Source organism: Triticum urartu, chromosome 2 (genome assembly GCF_003073215.2).
Source record: "Triticum urartu cultivar G1812 chromosome 2, Tu2.1, whole genome shotgun sequence".
NCBI lineage: Eukaryota > Viridiplantae > Streptophyta > Magnoliopsida > Poales > Poaceae > Triticum > Triticum urartu.
Window position 1 is genome coordinate 570,826,717 of NC_053023.1, and position 21,547 is coordinate 570,848,263.

A 21,547-nucleotide genomic window follows, 5' to 3' on the forward strand; every position below is an offset into this window, starting at 1 on the left:
TCTGTTGATTCGTGGCTGTCTTCTGCAGATCCCGCAACTAATTGTGTGAATATTTTCTGCAAACCTTCATGTGTCAAGATGATGGCGCTGAGCCTATAGGTTCTCATCGTGCGTTGTAATTTCCCTTCTTTTTTCCGATAGTCCGTTTGGGATGCACTGCAGAACGGTTATCCTTTTCATCTAATTTTTTGGTCCTCTTCGCTGGTAACCTGGTTCTGTCCTGCCTGCGTCTCTGTGCAGACCTTAATTTGTCGGTGTAATATGGCCACAACTTTGCGCCTCTTGCTTGTCAGCCCCTCCCAAAGTCAGTTTCGTTGAATTTTCTGCCCTTTTCGAACAGCCTACTTGTGCTCGCTCCAGTACTGATTGGCAATCGACATTGCCATCGTGCTGCTCTAGGCGTTTAATTTGTTGGGACTCAGGAGACGGCCTTCCAAATCAAACGAACCGCAGAAGTAGTGGAGCGATTTGGAAGCCTTTCAGTTTGAGGTTCCTAGCGATGCGTTGATGTTCCCGTGGGATTCCTAATTTCCTACTAGTTGAAAAAAGAGTTATGGCTCCTTAAAAAAAACGAATCAAAAAGGTGTGTACCAGTGTTTTTGGAATATCCATGAAAAATGGTCTTAATTTTTAAAAAATGCACAAGAATTTAAATGTTCAGTATTTTTAAAGATTTTTTTAGTGGAAGTATTTTTTTTGAGCAGTTTAGTGGAAGTTTTTTTTGAGACAATAGTGGAACTATTTTAAAAGAAATGGTTCGTATATTTGGCTATCCATATATTCTGTTTCGCGGGCCGTCTGACGGAACCGGTCCGGGTCCAGGCCCATATTCATTGCCCACCGACCACACCACACCAAACCCACGACCCACGGCCCCTAATAAAGCCGAGGGCCGAAGCCCACCCACCCACAAGTTTCTTCGCTGTCCCTCGTCGTCGTCGGCGCTTCCCCCTCCCGATTCATCGCCGACCCCCTCTCCTCTCCCCCCCCCTCCCGCAGCACTCGCCCGCTCACAGACACCAATCCACTCCGCTGCCTCCCACACTCCTCTCCACCAAGCCACCGCCGGGCCAGAAGACTCTCCCCGGTGTCTCCTCGGCCAATCGCCCCTCGCCGCCCCCCACACGCCTCCCGTTCCTCGCGTGCCTCATTTTCACTTGGCGCGCGCGTCCTTTCGATCCGGCTCTATCCGTCCGTACCACCGGCGAAATCGGGCGGCTCTGCTCTCTGCTGCGAGTAGCTAGGGTTTCAGCCGAGCTCCCGGGCTCCGGGGCGCCGGGGGATGGCGGCTCAGGGAGGCGAGGCGGCTGCCGGATCCGACCCCAAGCCCAACGAGGTATGCTTGCGCCGCTCCTCGTCTCTCAGCAATCCCGAGCTTGCCAGGCCTTTGCTTCCGCCCTGTTTTAACCTTTCCCGGGCTTGCACGCGATTCGTTCTGTTTCCGTTATGGCTTGAGAACTGAGATGCAGATTGGTTGCTCAGTCGGCTAGGATGCTAGTCGATTCGCACTATTATATAGCGTCCGCTTCTTTGCTTTGCTGTGGGATAGTTAGGTCCAACCGAGGCACGTGGATAGTTTGTTCTAGCTGCTGGAGCTTCTATTTGATATCTAATGTTTGCTAATTTACTGCCTCAGAAATGTAGGAATTATGACCAGCGTGACAACTGATGAATTAGCTGATGTAGTGTATTTTGTTTCTGTTCCTTTGCTCATTCACCTATAGATGATATACCTTTCTTGTGATTTAGCCCTCCTGGTAGTTAGTCAATGTGGTAGTATGTGTAAGTTAAGTCGTGAAGTACTCAGGGTGTCAATCCTTGGGGGGCTTAGTATTGGCTCTCAACTTGGATGCTCATGTTTGATGAATTGCCTATAATTGCTTGTGTTCTTGCATGGCAAGCGAATATCTCTAACTGGAGCTGTCATGGCGGAGGTAATGTTTTGAATGTACTGCTTCCTGGAAATGTATGGTGACCATTTTTTGTTGTAACTGGTGTATCCGGCACTAGTGGTAGCTTGTAAATGGGTATTACCTGGATGTTAGTACTTCACCTCTCGGAGCAGGCAGTGGAGCAGGATTAGGCTAGGGTCAGGAACTTGGCACTTGGGTGCCGTGGGGCACACGCTAGGGCTAGGGCTGAAGCCATAGGTGCTGGGAGTACTGGAGGAGGCTAGCGTTCTGGAGCAAATAGAAGGTTTGATTGATGTGACTTGTGTATGTTTCATTATCTAGATGGTCTACCTTACAGTTACAGATGGTAGACTCAAAACTGAAAAGGTTAGAATTCCAAATAGAACTCAAACTGCACCGTTATGTAATCCCCCCCTCAATAAGAATGGTCCTCAAGCCTGACAATCTGAAAACCTGTTTTGAATCTTCGAAGCAGGTTTGCCTTTTTCTTACCTTGTCGCAGTTCCTAGATTTGTTGCGGCTGTAGCGTGTTGTGGCTGCAGACCCGCAACGCTTACATGTATCCACAATGCTGGAAGATAGGCTCAAAGAGCTAAGGATGAAACCTCTCATCCGTTGTCTTATCAATATGCTATAGGTATCTGAGAGCCTGTGTTGTTATTACCTATGTCAAGGAGTATTTGTAACTTGCTAACTGGTATTGATTGCTAAGATCAGTGATCTATTGATGAAACCCTGAGCTGTGTCCATCTAGTTGCCCTGATATGGATGGTGATTTGGATCCAGTGATTCAAAAATTTCCACAACCAGGATGTGAGAATTAATGGTATGCTGGTATGTACATTTGGAAATATAAAATCAATGGATACCACAATAGACTGAGAACGAGGTGGCGTCTAGACTCCAAGAAGTGGTATTGAGAGGGAGTGAGTAGGGATGACAATAGGGTCCCATTCTCCAATCAATGATGGGGATGTCCATGTAAACCTAGATTTACAAGGGGATAATTACTGTTCTGAAGATAACCAGACGGCCCCGAAGCACTGGAGTGATCCAGTAGCCGGGAAGGGGCCTAGAAGTGCCTACTATATACCAAACTACACTTGTCTCTACACATTTACAGAGCGTACCCCTGTCCAGTGTCTGGCAGAAAGTTGGGAGCTTCAATTGTTGACTCGTTATCCCCATCTCAGCCCAGGCTAACGGAGCCTGACTTATTCAAGGGAGAGAATGGAGCCTATCGATGCACCCTTGAGAGTAAGATCCTTGGCTCATGTTCCAGAGATACCATAACAAAAGCTCCGCAGGGATGCTAGGGTTTGGGTAGACATAGGTTGTGAAGAGAGAATTACTAGAGACAACAGACTGATGTTTTTGCTTGCCTCCTTACAATAGGGATACATCCCTTATATAGACATTTGAGAATATGTCATAAAAAATATACTGTTTGAAACCACTCTTTAGTATGAATTGGATGGTACTACAATTTTTGTGACACATAACACACGTTTTCAGGGTCTAATTGATGGTCAAAGTTGAACCTCGAGATATGTGTGCGCCATGTAGGGACAGAGGGAGTACCTAATGCTAGGATGGATACACTAAGATAAAACTCCTAGTTTGACACAAACTCTTCTTACAAACTCCCTTCTCTATAGCTGTCTACAACACATACACAGTAAGTATGCAGTGGTATATAGAATGCAGCAAAAAAAAAAACCCTGCCCCACTCGCTCGCACAGGTTCCCCCTTCCCTATTTGCCGCGTACTCTAGTCATTTCCTCCATCAGTATTGAGTACTGCATCTTATACCCGCATGCCAACTTGATGAAGTATCAAGGCGACATAGGTGACCACATGGGCTTGGATTATAGGATACCCTCAACGGCCTCAAGGCATGTATTTTGTGTGGCATGAGGTCATGGCTTTGGCTGTGAAGATTTTAACATTTGGGTTGTCCATTTGTAAAGCAACTGAATTTTTCTTAATCTTAAGTCACATTTTAATTATTATTATCCATTGCATCAACATCCAATCATATGGTTAGTGTCACATCAGTCTCCATGCAAACATGATTGCTACAAAATGGACTCGAGGAAAAAAAGTGCAGCTTGTAAATAGCAAAGTCTCTGAACACTTGTGCTGCAGTAGTTGTTAAGCAGTGTTGCTCGAACTGCAATTTGCAGCCAGTTAATGCTATTGTTTTGTTATTTCTGTGTACTAAGTAATTGATGTGGAGTGCCTCATTGATGCCATTACTCACTTTTTTGCGAGGAATTACTCATTTGCTTTGTTACATCAGCCATTTAGATCTCTCTCTCTCTGTGCATATTTTTCATAAAAAATTGCCACATTAGCAGGGAATTCTGCCTTACATATGCAAAAAGGTGCATCCTATAAATACATTGGGCTTTGTTGTATAACATGCACTTGTCTGTTGAAATATGAATAAGGATATAATACCATTTTCTTTCACATGGTCATGCATTATTGATGAGGATCACTTGCTACCCTGGCAAATGGCTAATGACTTTATGGTTCCTTCCAGACTTCTACCACTGGATTTAATAATATCTTCACCCCAGTAAAGAAACCACTTGGCAGTAATGGTCCGCTCACCTTGGGATCATATGCCAACTGTCCGATCTGCTATTGATGGCTGAGCTTGAGCTTTATATTGCTCACCGCCCAGTGGTGCCCACTGAAATCTCTTTTGCAAAAACACCCTATTCTTCCTTGAAGTTCATGGGCAAACCAAGCAACATCCCGATTCAATTAAATAATTAGTCTTGTAAACTTGTACTCCCTCCGTTCACAAATATGAGATATTCTAACTTTTTCCTGAATCGGATGTATATAGACACGTTTTAGTGTGTTTGTTCACCCATTTCAGTCCGTATGTAGTCCATATTGAAATATCCAAAACATCTTATATTTGTGAACAGAGGGAATAGTATATACTCCTTACTAGTTCTTAGCAACGTACAGATTCCTTACTAGTTTCTTCTGTTTTTTCAAAATCGCTGCTGCCTATAACCTAATATGATTTGATGTCTGGTAGGTGTCAGCTAGGTGGAACAGTGGTGCCTAGTGTGTAGCCTTCACCTTTTAGAACAGTGATTGTAGGTTGGTGATACATGTTTTGCTCATGATCCATAATTATGAGCTGACAATATGTTTGGTCTCACTTAATGACAGGGCTGGAGTGTAGAGCAGACAAGTTCATCTCAGTACCAACCTTCAGCATCGGGTCATCATGCGTGGTCTTCTTCAAGTGGGGCTTCCTGGAACTATTCAGTGGATAATACAAACCAAAATGCAGTTTATTACGATCCACAAAGGGATGTCTCAGTTTCAGGGGCTACTCAAAATGTGACAAATGGTGCACCTCATGTGACTCAACCGGCTGTGGGCACAACTAATGCAACCAATACTTATGCACCTTACTCAAATTCTGTTCAACCTGCCTACAATGCTGCACAATATCCAAACTATTACTATAACTATCCACAACCTGCAAACGATTCTTCTCTTCACCAAGGAGTAGATCAAAGTTCAGGTGCTGCATATCAGCCTCTTACTTCATTTCCGAATTCAGGATCTTACGTTGGTCCTACAAGTAACACATATTATAATGCTGGTGCTGATCAGACTGCGCAAGCATATGCCACCAACAACTATTATTATCAAAACCAGGCCTGGTCTGGAGGAAGTTCTGGAGATGTTCACGCCCAAACATATCAGACTTACGCTCCATCAGATACTAATGCTGCCCAGAGTTCTTGTTCTCTGCCCACCACTTCTTTCCACTATCCTCAACAGTACAACCAGTGGTCTAATTATTATGACCAGTCTGCACCAAACTCCGGTGCCTTAGCAGTTGCTGGCAACAGTGCTTCTGATACAAAATCTCCTAGTGCCGGTTCTGGTTATACATATCCGAGCACCCAGCCGCCTCCACCGGGTACTACCCAACGGAAAAATGATGCTGTTGCACCTACTGCACCTCCCCAGGTATTATTATCAGTTCTGCTTTCTTATTTTGAAGAATTTATGGATTTGACCACATTTTGCATTATTTTTGTGTGCAACTCTGGAATGGCCATGTAGCTTGTCATGGGTAATGTTTTTTCTAAACATAGCTTTGTGCAACTGCCTATGGAAGTATGGTTGATATATTTCTATACTAGATATATTTCATTTTGTAGATATGAGCATATTTTTCTATAGACTTGGTCAAACATAGAGAAGTTTTACTTAGGACAAAGCTAGAGCTTCAATTAATTTGCAACAGAGAGAGTATGTAACAGTGAAGCTACTTACTGCTTTCTAGTTACTTGAAACCTTGCATTGGGTGACAGTGAAGCTACTTACTGCTTTCTAGTTACTTGAAACCTTGCATTGGGTGACAAATGATGCGACATTACTTCTATACGTCCATAAAAGATTACCGGAACCTGTGATACGTCTTTCATTTGACGGTTTTGTTGCATGTGTTAAATTTTATGTGCATCGATGACCATGATGAGAACTCTTCTTTTGGAAGGACAGTTTTTCATGTATTTCTTATGCAATAGCATGCCTTTACCATGTTTTGACTAGCAATTTTTGTGGACAGGCGGTGGGAATCACAGGGTTTCAAAGCCAGCACGTCAACCAGGCACCAGGTGCCCCAGGGTTTCAGAGCCAGCATGTCAACCAGGCACCAGGCGCCCCAGGGTTTCAAAGCCAGCACGTCAACCAGGCACCAGGCGCCCCAGGGTTTCAAAGCCAACACGTCAACCCGGCACCAGGCGTGCAAGGATTTCAAAGCCAGTATGTCAACCTGTCACCAGACACTCCAGGATTTCAAAGCCAGCATGTCAATCCGGCACCAGTCACACCAGGGTTTCAAAGCCAGCACTTGAACCAGGCACCAGGCAACCCAGGTTATGAAAACCCCTATGCTAACAAGACAGCTGCCGTCTCAGGGTTTCAGAACCATTATATCAACCAGGCACCAGCTTACCAACAAAACTCTACAAGTCATAGCCAGTTACCATTAAGTAACCAACGAGATCAACAGAAAGCTTTGCATGCGCAAGGTCCAAGCTCAAATGTTTATTCAGTCAATCATGTTAATGAAAACTCTCAACCAACTTTGCAGGGTTTTGCGAAAACAGTTGCCAGTGTAAATAAAGTACACATCCCGACAAATCCTCGAATAGCTCCAGGTTTCCCAATGTCAATGCCCCAAACCGGGAAGAAATTAGAAGCTGATTCATCGCTAAAACCTGCTTATGTTGGTGTTTCCATGCCCAAGACTGACATGAATGCAGCTCAAGATGGTCATGGAGCTGCCGTTCAGGTGAGACTATATATTCTAGTTACCCCGTTCTTTTTGTTGAGCATCGATGTCCGATGGTGGTATAATTATACAGCTAAGCCAATGGAGTCCTTACTCCTCCAGGCACATGAACCAACCCCCCGTGGAAATGTGAACATGGTAAAACTGAAATGCTAGCGCAGACCAGTACAATTATTGAAGTAGGATTTGTACACTACAGTCCAGAGCCCAGACCCCAATAGAAGTGCCTAGATTCAAACCTTTCAAGTTAAGACTTCGATAAAATAGCACACCTATGTTTGTAGTATTGTATATCGGTGTTCATACCATTCTTGACAACTTTCCACTAACCATCATTCTATTTTATATTATTTTTGTGCTGTCCAGGGATCATTCCCTGTTTCACTTTGTACTTATGTCGAGCGGAATCTTTCCCGTTGCAAGGATGATGCCCAGAGATCTGCCACCCAAAGCATCATGAAGGAGGTTCAGTAATCCATTTTTGTTCTTCTTTTTATCACTGTCTTTGCTTCTGCTTTCCTGAGACCTTGGTTCATGGGATGTTTAATAAAATTTACAAAATAGAACTTAAGTTTCTTTTGGTTGTTCCTTATTAACTTGTATTTTCCTTCCATATCCTTGTAAGTTTAATAAGAGGTTGTTAACTTTCAAAATTTTCTCTTCCTATAATATCAGATGATCACCAAGGCAACTGCTGATGGGACCCTTCATACTAAGAATTGGGACATTGAGCCGTTATTAGCTTTGCCAGAAAATGCTAAAGGCACAAATATGACAAGGTAACCTTTTCCTGTATGGGGCGATACTGCACTAACCAGCAATCGTATGCCAATGACCATCATTCTTTTTATGTAAAAAGGGCAAGGTGCTTTGCTTTGTCCAGCATGGACGGAGTTTGAATTTGAATTCCACATTTTCCCTCAACACTAAACTAAAAACTTGGTGAAAACCAACTCTTTGTTCGGCATGAATGGGATGCCACATTTTTCCTTAACATTTAAACCTAAAAGTTTGGTGAAAACCAACAACGGAAATAACTCTACCAGCATCACGGGCAATAATTAAAGGGAAGCCCGGTGCAAGTAGCTCCCGTTTGTGCAGGGTCTGGGGAAGGGTCCGACCACTTTGGGTCTATAGTACGCAGCCTTTCCCTACATTTCTGCAAGAGGCTGTTTCCAGGACTCGAACCCGTGACCTCGTGGTCACAAGGCAACAACTTTACCGCTGCGCCAAGGCTCCCCTTCCTAGGGACTGTCGCAAATATAAGTAGAAACAAGTGGAGAAATAATATAACTTACATGACTTTGGATTGCAAATTCAACGTGATAACAGAGTGTACGGGCTATTTGCCATCTTAAGCAGCTCAGGTGTATAATTGGGTACCCAAAGAAAAGCATTGCCACTTTTCGGGGTTGGTTCAGTGGATTCTTTATAGTCTGTTATATTGGTCTTGGGAGGGCTTAACTTCTTCCTGGAACTGGCATACGGAAAAAGATTGTGGGGAAGACTTCAGCTTTCATTATAAAAGACACTTATGCTTCCCTGAGAAACGCCCCGAGCGTAGGGAGGACTTAAGATTATGGTAGTAAAGCTGACCCTCCCCCTTAGAGGGCCAATCGGTTAACTAGTCTTGTTTTTTTAATCCTTTGGCAGCAACGCAAAGGATTCAAGTCCCTTCTCCTTTTCAACATCTAGGAGGAGCCCGAGTAGACGTACGAAGAGTAGGTGGGAGCCTGTTGCAGAGGAAAAAGTAACTAACAAGGTGGAGGTTGTTTCGAAAGAGCCAGCAAAAAGTAATGCCTGCACTACTTGGGAAAATACTAGAAGAACGGTAAGCCCTCAGATGGGTTAACATTACATATATGCCTTTCATTCTGGAAATTTTTAACTTGAATACGACCATCTCCCTAGGTTTGTTTTGTTTACTCAAATTCTCTTCTTGGGCAAATAATTGGTTTTATATGTCACAGGGTAACACTTGGAATCTTGGAAACTTTGTCCAGTCGCGTCAGCCTCCTACAAGCCAATGGAATCAGAGGCCCTCTAAAAAGCAGCGGATTGGTGGTAATGCGAATCTAACAAAAAACGGGAATGCTTCTAGTGACAGTGATAAGGAGCAGGATCTTACGAAATATTATGCCAGTTCAATTGCACTAACAAATTCACCGGAGGAGAAGAAGCGACGAGAGCATAGATCTAAGCGATTTGAACGTGGTCAGGGTGCATCATCAAAATCTACGAGTTCCATACCATATAAGGATGGAGCAGCCAATGTATACACAAGGGGAGCCATTTCAATGCTTAACAATAGAAGTAATGGAGATGGTGCTAGCTTGGCGGTGGAGGACATCGACTGGGATGCACTTACAATTAAGGGAACATGTCAGGAAATTGAGAAACGATATCTACGCCTTACATCCGCACCTGATCCAGCCACTGTAAGGATGCTTTGCTAATTTTTTTGTACACTGTAGGCTTGGAAAACATATTGTTGATACAAAAATTAAATTTAGAGATAAATTATGCCTTGTTGCTGTTTTCTTGCTTTAACTTTCTTATCACATCTTTTGCAGGTAAGGCCAGAAGATGTCTTAGAGAAAGCTCTTCACATGGTTGAAACATCTGAAAAGAATTACCTCTATAAATGTGATCAATTGAAATCTATCAGGCAAGACCTTACTGTTCAGAGGATTCAGAACGAGCTGACTGTCAAGGTATTCCTTGATAATAACCTCTCATTGTGGTATACTGCATTTTAGTATCAATCTTCAGATGTACACTGTTTTTCATGGGGGCATCAATCTGCTTTGTCCAAAACTATTTATTTTTTCCTTCTGTATTAATTGTTTCATTCCTGTTTCAGGTTTATGAAACTCATGCACGCTTAGCACTTCAAGCTGGAGATTTGTCCGAATATAATCAGGTTTGCTTAACTTGTTCTGATTCATCTTAGTGCTGAAACAAGTAAAGCAATCTTATTTCGTGTTCTAGTTTCCGAATAGAATAAAGAAGAAAAAATGGGTCACTGATGATGATATTTTTAATAGCAGCACGAGGCTGGGGGGACTTTAAGTCTCCTCCCTGGTGGAACATCCTTCGGAATCCTTGCGCAAATTTCCTTTGGAATCCTCCCCTCGTCGTTAGCTTCCATTTAAGCCGATGCGAGTTCTTTTACAAAAACATATAGCCTTATTTGCAATTTGTTATAGTAATGTAGGGTATTGTCTTTACTTTCTTCTGAAACCAGTAGCTGTATTCTTACTTGATAGTAATTTGTATTGATGATCCAGTTGCCTGAAAGAGAACGAAATCAACAGCCTAGTCTCTTTAATTATTATTTTTTGCAACACTTGGCAGTGTCAATCACAGCTGACGAGGTTATACGGTGAAGGAATCGCTGGCTGTCATCTTGAGTTCTCCGCTTACAACTTGTTGTGTGTCATGTTACACTCTAATAACAAAAGGGACTTGCTTTCATCCATGGCAAGGTATATATATTGAATAATAAGTGCATATACAAAATGGTTATTCCGTTGCTACACTAGCCATATTTGATGCATCTGTTATCCTCAGCTTGTCAAAGGAGGCCAGGCTAGACGAAACAGTCAAGCATGCGCTTGCAGTTCATTCTGCTGTTTCATCTGGAAACTATGTCATGTTCTTTAAATTATACAAGAAGGCACCTGGCTTGAACTCATGTCTTATGGGTAAAGATGATATTTCTTTTACTTGACATTCTTTTGTCAATTTTGATATTAACTTTTCCGTTAAGATGATGCTTGGCTACTTACGCTATTTGCTTTGCAGACCTCTATGTTGAGCGGATGCGTTTTGAGGCAATAAAATGCATGTCAAAATCTTATCGGCCAACTGTACCTGTGAGATATGTTACACGAGTTTTGGGATTCACAAGAGTTGACGTACTTTGTGAGGCTAACGTAGCTGATGGTTTAGAAGAATGTGAGGAATGGTTAAAAGCACATGGTGCCGTTCTTGCAGTAGATGAAAATAGCGGAGAATTACAGATAGACACAAAGGTAAACCTTGCACTTGGTTTATGTAGTGTGTTTGTGGTATCTTATGGTCTTTGAAACATTATGCTATTTCTTTATGCTTGACAGGTTTCTTCTGCTTCTCTATACATGCCGGAGCCTGATAATGCTGTTTCACATGGTGATGCATCTCTTGCCGTAGATGATTTTTTGGCGCGAGCATCATAAAGAATATCATGGTGATTGGGTGAGCAACTTTTACCCTTTTGGCACCGAGCTTTGATGCACTGCGATATTACATATTGCCAATGCCAGTAGAGGAACACTATATTAATGCAGGACATGCACATGAAATTGACCGCGGATGAAGGGTATTGCAACTAATTGGCTTCACAAACAGATGCAGCATGTGAGTAGGCGACATTTTGGTAGCCTCACAATGTGCTCTAGTGCCGTTGGATCCACTGGCAAGTTCTGATAAGCGACTAATCTCCAGCTCTGTGAGTCCCGTATCACAATCAGAAGTATGGGCAGCACTAACAGATATGAATCACCCGGTAAAATTTATATATAGGTCCGAGCATTGAGCATTGCCTTTGTACCGCCTGTTTCTGTCATAACCCAGTTCAGTGTATTGTACAATTTTTGTTCACAATAGGTGTTGCTCGATGTCAGTTTTTGTCAAATTCGACAATACTGATGTTCTGAAATTTTGTTCCCTCATTTTCCTCAGGAGAAGTCATGTTTCTCAGGGTTAGAGCTTGTGGTAAGAGTGACTAATGTTTCATTTTCTGTTACCATGTAGTGGACCGTTGTAAACTGCAGAACAATGGATATGATATGCAAGTGTTTTTGTTGTCTCGTTCAGAGTTGGATGATTCTGCATCATATAGTACTACTGTATGTCTGGCCCAGCCGTTATCGGTACATGGTCCAACTATTTTGTGTGTTTATGCGGCACATGGCCTGCACTACTAACAATGTGTTGGGGATATTACTACCAGTATGATCCGCCCAGGAGGGGCCGGATCAACCCTAATGGCGGGTTACATAAGAAGCCCAATATACATTTAAGATGATAGCTTATTAAACATATAGAAGGCCCAAAGGCCTGGGGCCGGCTTAAGGCCCGATATTGTAAACCACTGTATGTAAGTAAAGACTTGTAAAGAAAGGCATGTAAAGGAAGTCATCGAGCCTGACACGGTCATGAGCCGGCCGGGACTCTGTAGGCCACCAGGCGTCAACCCATGTATATAAGGGGATGACCGGTGGCGGCTTAGGGCAAGAAACAACCAAATCGATAACCAAGCCGGCGAGTTGAGCCCCTTAGAGATCAAAATTTCAGCAATACCAATCCCAACTAGACGTATGCTTTTACCTTCATCGTAAGGGGCCGAACTAATATAAAAACTTGTGTGTCCCTTGTCCCGATTAATCCCTTTAAGCTTCCTAGTGCGATGGCCCTGCGACTAAGTCCTTGCTCTAGGACATCTGCCGTGTCAACTCCACGACAGTTGGTGCCCACCATGGGGCCAGCGCACGGTGGATTTGAGGTCTTGAAGGGCAACTTCGAAGGGCTCAAGGGATACACTGTGGGCCGGATGACCAAGAGTCGTCGCGGCAAGCTCTACATCGACGACGAAGGCTGGGGCCTCGAGGCCGGCTCAATCGAGTACGGTTACCGGGTCTCCTTCGGCGGAATTCACGTCTTCATCGGCCGGATCAGCGAGTCAGGCCCTGAGCCGGACGTCCACACCAACCTCATCGAAACGGCTCAGCGCGCCAGGACCGCCCGTGTTCAATCTGTCGTGAAACATGTCTTCATAGGCTGCATCCATGGCGGTGAATACTCCGAAGGACCGATGGAAGGCGGGGAGACGGCCATCTGCTCTGATACTGCATCATCAACAAGTGAGACGGACTCGTTGTACTAGCTGCAAGACGGCATGCCCGGGGGCTGTTTCGATGGCAACAGTATTCCGGACCCCCTTGAGCCGCCGAATTGGGCCGGAGTCTTCATGGCGGGGACGCAGCCCGGGCAGAATTCTACCGCATCGACAGCAGCAGCTACCGGGTCGGCAGCAGCTGGGCCAGGAGATCCCGCGCGCCCCCCAGCTCAGATTCTAATGGACCTCATGGATCGGCTGACGACTCTGTTAACCGCTGCGGTAGAGCCGACGGATAAAGCTCAGCACGACGCAGAAGTGGCATGCGTGCGGGAGGAGATGGTGCAAGCTAAAGAAAATCTAGCCGCGGAGGAAACCCGGATGGCAGCAGAACGAGCAGCTCTGGACGCTCGTGCTCAGCAACTTCAAGCAGAAACTTCCGGCTCTCGGTGAATCTTAACGCATCAAACGAGGTCATGAGGAGGAGGCATCAGAAAACTCAGTCGCGTCTGCCTCTAACGCTGGATCCGAGGAATCTGTTCCATACACCCGGGGTTGGGGGGAGCCACCCGCCAGAGGCAAACTGGGTCACAACACCCGATGCACCAGTTCAGCCACGCGCCATGGAGCCACCTCGTGTAAATACAACTCCTCCTCGTTATGTGTCAACACCTCCGGGTCACTTCTTCAACCCCCTGGAAAACCTCATCGTAGCGTCGGCTCGTTTGGCTTAGGGCAGTCAAAGCTCTGGCTTGCGCGCAGGAGCGTTTTACTTCTTGGAACCTGGCAGGAAGGATGGACAGCTTCTTCAGGACGTCGCTGAGCCGGTTAGGTTCTTGATTAGCAGGAGAGATGGCAGCCAGAGCCCGTTGTGCGCCGATATACAATCGTTCAACTAAAGTGTATACTGCCTTCAGCTTAATCAACGGGTCTTGGCTCAGATTCTTACTTCGCGGACCTGCATATATTTTTAACAGAGTCAGTTGGCGGATTATACTCCGGTTTGGCAAAAAATATACGAAAGGTCAAATCAGGCAGCTTACCAAAGATAGCAACAACCATCTGAGACACCCGCCCCTTTAAACCGTTCAGCTCTGTTGAAATTTCTTTCAGAGCTGTTTCGGCTGTCTCAGCTCGTCGGGTCAGAAGTGTTTTCTCATTTTCCCAAGTCTTCTCCTTGGCAGCAAAGCTGGTCTTCAAATTTTCCGTTGCAGAAAGGCTTATTTGCAGTTTGGAGGTGGAAGATTTGATTTCTGACTCCTGACTCGCTAGTCGGGTCTTTGCGTCAGTCAATTGAGATTTCAATTCAGACAAGGCATTCTATGAAACGTTCAGATAAGTCAAGGCTTAGTTTCAAATTCGAATATCCAAATTCAAGATTGAAGTCTCAAGTACTTTACGAATAAACCACTTGACACTTGGGGGCTAATGTATGCCAAATCAAATTTTTACGACTACAAATATATTTAAAGTCCCAAGTCCCTTACAAAGTAACAACACTTGGCACTTGGGGGCTAATGTATGCAGTTCAGCAAGTTTAGCAAGGTTAAGCCGGAGTGTTAAGTACTTTGAAGACGGTTTTAAATTCTAAAGTACCGATTCATTAATGATCAAAATGAACCGGTCCTTGGGGACTATAGGTGAAGTTCTGTTCTATCAATATCAGGCAAAGATTCAGAGGTAAAAGTCTCGGCCTATATTTTAAGTCTACAGGTTATTCCGTTTCTCTCATAATCTGAAGACTTGGGGGCTGAAGGAATATTAGTAAACCGGAAACAACGTACCTCATACTTCAACTGAAGCTGCTTGACCATCTCGATCTCAGACTCACGACTGGAGTGTACATGACTGAGATAGCCGGATAAGATATCACTGGCATTGAGACGGTCATAGTTGGCAACATCAAAGCAAACCTTCTGCCTCTTCAATGCTTCTTGCTTTGCTATGCACCGAGCCAGCACCGTTGGGTTCCCCGGCTCAACAAAGCGGCTCCCAGTAATTTGAACATCTTGAGCAGGTGGAGACGGCGGGTCGGTTGAGCTTGACGGTCCAGCTGTAGAAGGATCCATAATGGCTTCATCAAAAGTCGGCTCAGGAGGGTTTGCCTCATTGTCAATAGGCGGGTGTTCTGGAGCGTTAGCCAATGGAGAAGGCGGCCTAGCCGGTTCAGATGCTAGCACTGGCGGGTCTTCCGCCGGTTTAGCCGCCTTTGTCTTCTTGGATTTAGCCTGGCCACTAAGGAAAAATATTGCAGGATTGTCAGCATAAAGATACAATTGAGCAAACCCGGAAGAAAGAAGGATTTTTGATTACCCAGGAGCAGTCTTGAAAGCCGGAAATTGTGTTTGTGATGAGTCGCCTGAAGAACAAGACACCTCCTGAAAGGATAAGAGAAAAGAGTTAAAAGAAATACAAGGAGCAGGATTCATTAAAATGAGTTAAAGACAACAATAAGTAAACCTCGTTCGGGCGTTTCCGAGAGGTCTGTTGAAGGACGACAGCCGGTTCATCTTCAATCCCAACTTCACGGCGGCTTTCATGCTGCTGCTTTTTCAAATGAAAGTTGGGATCCAAGTGAGCTAAGAGGTTAGAAAACCTTACTTTACGGATCACTCGTCGAACTTTGTGTCTTGGTAAGGGCTCTGAGTCGGAGGAAATGATACTTATCTCTGCTTCCCCGGCCTGACTGGCCCCAGTGTCATCCTGGTAAGGATCAGTGTCAATAAGATTGTTAAAAAATTGGCCAAGGGAATCAAGGGCTACCTCCGAGTCAGACGTGTCATCAAGTTTCATTAAATCTTCAGCAGTGGTCTTCTTTTTCTTCTTCGATCTCCGGGTCGATTTCTTGGCGTTCATGGTGGCGAGTTTCGCCTTCTTGGCAGCTTCGTGATCATATTTCACTTTCCAAAAGTCAGAATTAGCCTACAAAGACAAGAGGAAGGATCAGTGATAAACAATGCGGCTGGACAAAATACAAAGGAAAAAAGATCAGAATATCCTTACTTCTGGTACCGGGTTAAGTTTACAGAAGGGATTTAACCTAACAATACTGCAATCTTCATACTTCCCATTCACCAGAAGGTTTGACATTGAGACAATGTCTTCCTCGGTTAGTTGAACCGGGGTATGACGGAGAGAGTCGTCCGGGCCTCCACCATATTCATACATCAATTTTGAACGACGGCTTAATGGAATAACCCGCCATGAGATCCAGCAGCGGGTTAGATCGACTCCGGTTAAACCGTTCCCCAACAAAGCGTTGATTCTTCTGATAGATGGAAGCAGCTTCTTGCGTTCAGCAACGGTAAGTTTATCTGGCAGTGCGAATTTGGAGTCAAGACGATCGGGGCGGTAACCCGACAGTGGCTTCTCATTGGCGGGTGAGATGTCCTGACAGTAAACTAAGTTTGGTTCCAGTCCTTTGGGTGACTTGGTAAAACTATGAGAGGGAAGACAGCACCCTGCCGGCGCTGAATTGAGATGCCTCCAAGCTCTAAGCTAAGGCTGTTGGTGCACTCGCTCTGCCGGTTCAGATAGAAGTATTCTCTAAATAGCTCCACAGTCGGCTCTTGCTGAAGATATACCTCACAGAGCACTTGGAAGTTACAAATATTGGATATGGAATTGGGCCCAATATCCTGAGGATGGAGTTTGAAAAAGTGAAGAACTTCTTTGAAAAACTTTGAACCGGGCGGTGAGAAGCCACAATTCATGTGGTCAGTAAAGACGATCACTTCGCCGTCTTTTGGATTGGGTCGTTCTTCTTCCGGGTCAGGAGCACGATAAGACATGATGCTTTTTGAGGGCACAAACCCAATGAGGAAGAACTCTTTTAAACGATCCTCAGTTATGGTTGAGGGGACCCAATTACAGATGGTGGGTGTCTTTGACGGCATGATGTGCAAGGAACTGAAAAAGAAATAACAACATCCCGGTTCAGTTTACGGTCAGGATAAAAGTTAAAGGCTGAAGATGTAAAACAAGTAATAGCGGCTTAACTACGGGCTAATGACATATAAGGAAAAGAAAGCCGAAGCGGTAAGCCGCCATGACTACAAATTTTTTCAGAAAGCAGATTCAGCTAAGTATTGGCATAAACAAGTTTTACCAAGCTGTCATTATTATTTTGGATCAAATGGCCGTTCTGAAAAGAAAAATATTCTAGACCTAAAAATCTAGTACAGATGAGTTCGTCAGCTATAACGAAGCATCTATACAGGAAAAAGGGATCTACTGCTATAAAAAATGGACGCAAAACAACTACCGCACAAGTTATATCTCCTCTTTGGATCAAGAGAGGCTGCGGAGGAAGAACTACCAAAAAGGTTCATGAAGAACGGTGAAAAACACCGATGAACTCGCAAGCCCTAATGCAGATCTAAAAAGTTTGAGAAGGCAAGACTTACGGATGCGGATTCGCTGCGGAGGGTCGTCGCCGTTTATCTGGACAGTTAAGGGTGATGCAGCGGTCAAGCTCGAGGACGATGATGAGCGTTGCGGCGGCGACGAGCCTATTTATAAGGGCAGATGCGAACAGACGGGCGCGAAAATCAAGGGAGAACCAAATAATGGTTATCCAGCTATATAGACGCTTCGATTCTCGGGAAGCATTAAAGATAAAAGGTCTGTTGGAAGATGACGTCATGAAAGTTTTTTGTGTTTTCCAAAGATGACGTCACGGCGGGTTACAGAGTTTTTCAGACAGAGGATGGATTTCATCTAAGTATTGAATATTGACAAAGAACAAAGTTCAAAGTCAACCTGGGGCCTAATGTTGGGGATATTACTACCAGTATGACCCGCCCAGGGGCCGGGTCAACCCTGATGGAGGGTTACATAAGAAGCCCAATATACATTCAAGATGATAGTTTATTAAACATATAGAAGGCCCAAAGGCCTGGGGCCGGCTTAAGGCCCGATATTGTAAACCGTCGTATGTAAGGAAAGACTTGTAAATAAAGGCATGTAAAGGAAGTCACCGAGCCGGACACGGTTATGAGCCGGCCGGGACTCTGTAGGCCACCAGGTGTCAACCCATGTATATAAGTGTTAACATCCCAAATTTTCAATTTGGAATGTTATACATTAGATCATCATTGCATATCATATTTTATTTGATTTTGGTTTGATCCTAGAAATTCTACGCAACTCAAGGACCCACGGAGAGAGTTGGGGATTTCGTTATTTTTCATAATTGAGTTTTCTCAAATTTTGAGAATAGGATCATTTGATTTTAATTATTTTATCGTCAATTATTTCTATTACAAAAAATATGAGAGAGGGAATAAAATGACTTTCCCAAAATAAAGAAATATTGAGGATTTAATAATAAAATCAAATAAGATTTTATTTCGGAGTTTTGTGTTATTTTATTTGAATTTAGGAAAAATGCATGTTTTTCAAAATTGCATTTAGGCCCCAAATAAATGTTCACTTTGTCCGCCTTGATTTTAGAAACCGCGGAAAATTTATTTCGGGATTTTCGGAGTCCGTTTAGTATTTCTTTTTATTTTTCTTCTGCGCGTAATTATTTAAAAAAACGAACCGACCTAGGGGCCGTGTCCGACCTGGACTCCCGGCCCGCTATGGCTTTATAAGCGGGGGGGGGGGGGGGGGGGGGGGAGGGGGGGAGCCCAGCCAGCCTCAGCCCACGCCCTCCGAACCCTAGCCAGCGCCGCCCCATCGCCGCCAGCGCCCGCCGCCGCCGCCTCACGCCGCCCGAGGTGCGCCTCGATATCCGTGCCATTTTTTTTTATTTTTTTCGAAAAACCGTCTGGTTTTTCCGTCGGTTTTTTAGATTCGGTTTTTTAATAGATCGGTTTTTCTGATTTATTTATTTAGCGAGCGTTCGTTCGTTCTAGTGAACGTTTGCCGTTTTTCTTTTTCTCGGATTTAATCCGCGATTTTTCTGATCGCGATTCCTGATCTGATTTTCTTTTTAGTATAACTTTTCGCTCGTTTATCGGAATCAGGTGATTCAAGCGCCTGGAGTTTCGTCTCGAAACCCTCTATTCGTTTGACCAACTTAAACAAGTTTTTACTACTGTAAAATTTGCCTTAGATCCAGATTAGTAGAACGAAGTTGTTTTCTTTCGCCGTTTGACTTTCGTTGCTTCTTTCGATTTGATTCTTTTTGCAAACCGGAGTTCTTAAGTTGAACCTTCTGGTTAGATCTCTTATTTGACTTTTACCTGTGCATTAGATGAGTACTTATTGTATGCTTGTTTGTTTGTCTGCGATAGAATACCTGGAGTGCGCCGCCTGTTACTTCGAATCGCTAGGTTTCCCGGATCATCAGCAAGGCAAGTAACATTTTGATCATACCTTTCCTACTACCCAGTTTTATTGCATTAGATCAATCCTCACACATTGCATGATTAGGATCTAATTCAATTGTGGGATGGGAAGTAGTTGAGGTAGTACCTATTACCTGTTTACTTACAAACCTTTGGGAGTTACTTCTACGTTTGCTTATTATGCCATGCTATGATAGTAGACGTGGATTGGGTGAGTGATATCCATGACAGATGTGAGTTTGTTAATTAATGGTTTATCTAAGGTGGCAACTTAAACACACATCTGGGTGGATTGAGGCATCTGGGTATTCCAGGACTTTCCTGTTTTCTTTTGGACCGCCACCCAGGCTCAAAGGGATCATGAGACTATTCATACTAGAAACTTCCGTGTGCAGCCACAAGCTATTATGGGCTCTAGCATAGTTGATTAAGTCGTGCGAACTCTTATAGGGTAGACTAGCAAATGTAGGGGAAAGTAGGTGTAACGGTCTATCCATCGTAAGGTGCTAGCACTTCTGAAAGACTATGTCTCGGTCATCCGTCTTCTCAAACACCATGTAGTGCGAGAAACCAAACGGAGGTGATCGAGTCTTGTGGGGAAAAGTGCGCAAACCTCTGCAGAGTGTAATAAACTAATCATGGTTAGCCGTGTCCCCGGTTATGGACAATCTTGAGTATCTAGTACTTGGATTATCATGTGAATCTCAACATGTTACCCTAAATTAATTTTGCTGGGCTTTGTTAATGATATTTTTAATTGGGATTGAGAATGCTGTCAACCATTCTCAATGTTTAACAACTACCATGATAGTTAAATAAAATTTATTCCTTTGCAGTATGGAAAAATTGGCTTTACGCAAAACTATAACCGTAGAGCTTTCCACCAGCCAAGTATGCATATAGTATAGTTGTTTCATTTCATTACTCTCTATGTGCTACCTTGCCAGCATATTCCATGTGCTGACCCGTTTCGGGCTGCAACGTTAATGTTGCAGACTTTTCAGACGACGATTAAGGAGTTTTTAGGTCGTGGTTCTATACTTAGTGATGCTGTTGGAGTTGATGGACTCACTTATCTTTCAAGCCTTCCGTTGTTATCATTATTAGATGGCCTTAAGCCATATTTATTGTAATAAGTGTGTGATTGCTACTCTGTTATAAATCCTCCGAATACTGTGTGATGTCAGCATTACTGATCCAGGGATGACACCGGAGTACAGGGATCAGACTGTTTGAGGTCTGGTCGCTACAATAAGGGGACGACCCGGTGGTGGCTTAGGGCAAGAAACAACCAAATCGATAACCAAGCCAGCGAGTTGAGCCCCTTGGAGATCGAAACTTCAGCAATACCAATCGCAACTAGACGTAGGCTTTTACCTTCATCGTAAGGGACCGAACTAGTATAAAAACTCTTTCATGTGTCCCTAGTTATAAATCCTCCGAGTACTGTGTGGTGTCAGCATTACTGATCCAGAGATGACACTGGAGCACAGAGATCAGACTGTTTGAGGTCTGGTCGCTACAGAGATGGTATCAGAGCACACGCTGACTGTAGGACACGACCACTAAGCTAAAGACCTAGATCACTGCTCACTCTCTTCTCTTCTGACTCCTCATCTTTTCTACTCTTTTAGGATGGCGGATACAAGGAACAAGTTCACGCAACCGGATGAAGATACACCCTTTGGACGTCACTTGACGGAAGTCACTAGATACCTGAACATAGGAGTACCAAGCTTCACCGGAACCTACAACGCCACTTTACCTGAAGAAGAGCGCTGGATGATTCAAGTTCAAGTTCCAGGAAGGACGTTCATGCTAGTCACTGAGCCCACAGAGTTTTCTTTTGATGCACCAACTTGGAGTCTAGGAAAGAGCATGGCAGCTCACATCGCCATGGGACGCATTGGAGAAGTCTACCGCAATGATCTCAAGGATACTATCTACCGGATTTGTGGGCGCCGAGATGAGCACTGGGAGATGATCAGCACCAGAAAGGATAGATCAATTGCAGCTTTTATCCAGGAGTTAAACCAGCACATTCGATGATAGGAGAACCAGATGTGCGCCGACATGATAGATCTGAAGAAGTCTAAGACAAGAATCAAGG

At 44.1% G+C, this 21,547-nt stretch overlaps 1 protein-coding gene across 4 annotated transcripts; it reads left to right on the forward strand.

Annotated features, from left to right (window-relative positions):
• The first annotated feature begins 960 nt into the window (after positions 1–960).
• On the forward strand, positions 961–12,119 carry LOC125538836 (SAC3 family protein A-like). Of its 4 annotated transcripts, none has more exons than XM_048702138.1 (14): positions 961–1,336; positions 5,112–5,927; positions 6,532–7,260; positions 7,627–7,725; positions 7,936–8,039; positions 8,914–9,091; positions 9,231–9,698; positions 9,834–9,974; positions 10,124–10,183; positions 10,618–10,748; positions 10,834–10,967; positions 11,068–11,297; positions 11,382–11,499; positions 11,653–12,119. In XM_048702138.1, exons 1-13 carry the CDS (start codon positions 1,283–1,285, stop codon positions 11,478–11,480), a joined length of 3,243 nt encoding a protein of 1,080 aa, XP_048558095.1. In that variant the 5' UTR covers positions 961–1,282; the 3' UTR covers positions 11,481–11,499; positions 11,653–12,119. The 4 variants fall into 4 exon arrangements, with proteins under 4 accessions (XP_048558095.1, XP_048558096.1, XP_048558094.1 ...); XM_048702137.1 differs by having other exon boundaries at positions 962–1,336; positions 11,592–12,119; XM_048702139.1 differs by having other exon boundaries at positions 8,956–9,091; positions 11,382–12,119.
• Positions 12,120–21,547: the final 9,428 nt, after the last annotated feature.

Coding starts and splice junctions, on each gene's coding strand:
- LOC125538836 (XM_048702138.1), top strand. CDS start 1,283: ATGGCGGCTCAGGGAGGCGAGGCGGCTGCCGGATCCGACCCCAAGCCC. Junction 7,261..7,626: donor GTCATGGAGCTGCCGTTCAG/GTGAGACTATAT, acceptor TGTGCTGTCCAG/GGATCATTCCCTGTTTCACT. Junction 10,749..10,833: donor TTGCTTTCATCCATGGCAAG/GTATATATATTG, acceptor TGTTATCCTCAG/CTTGTCAAAGGAGGCCAGGC.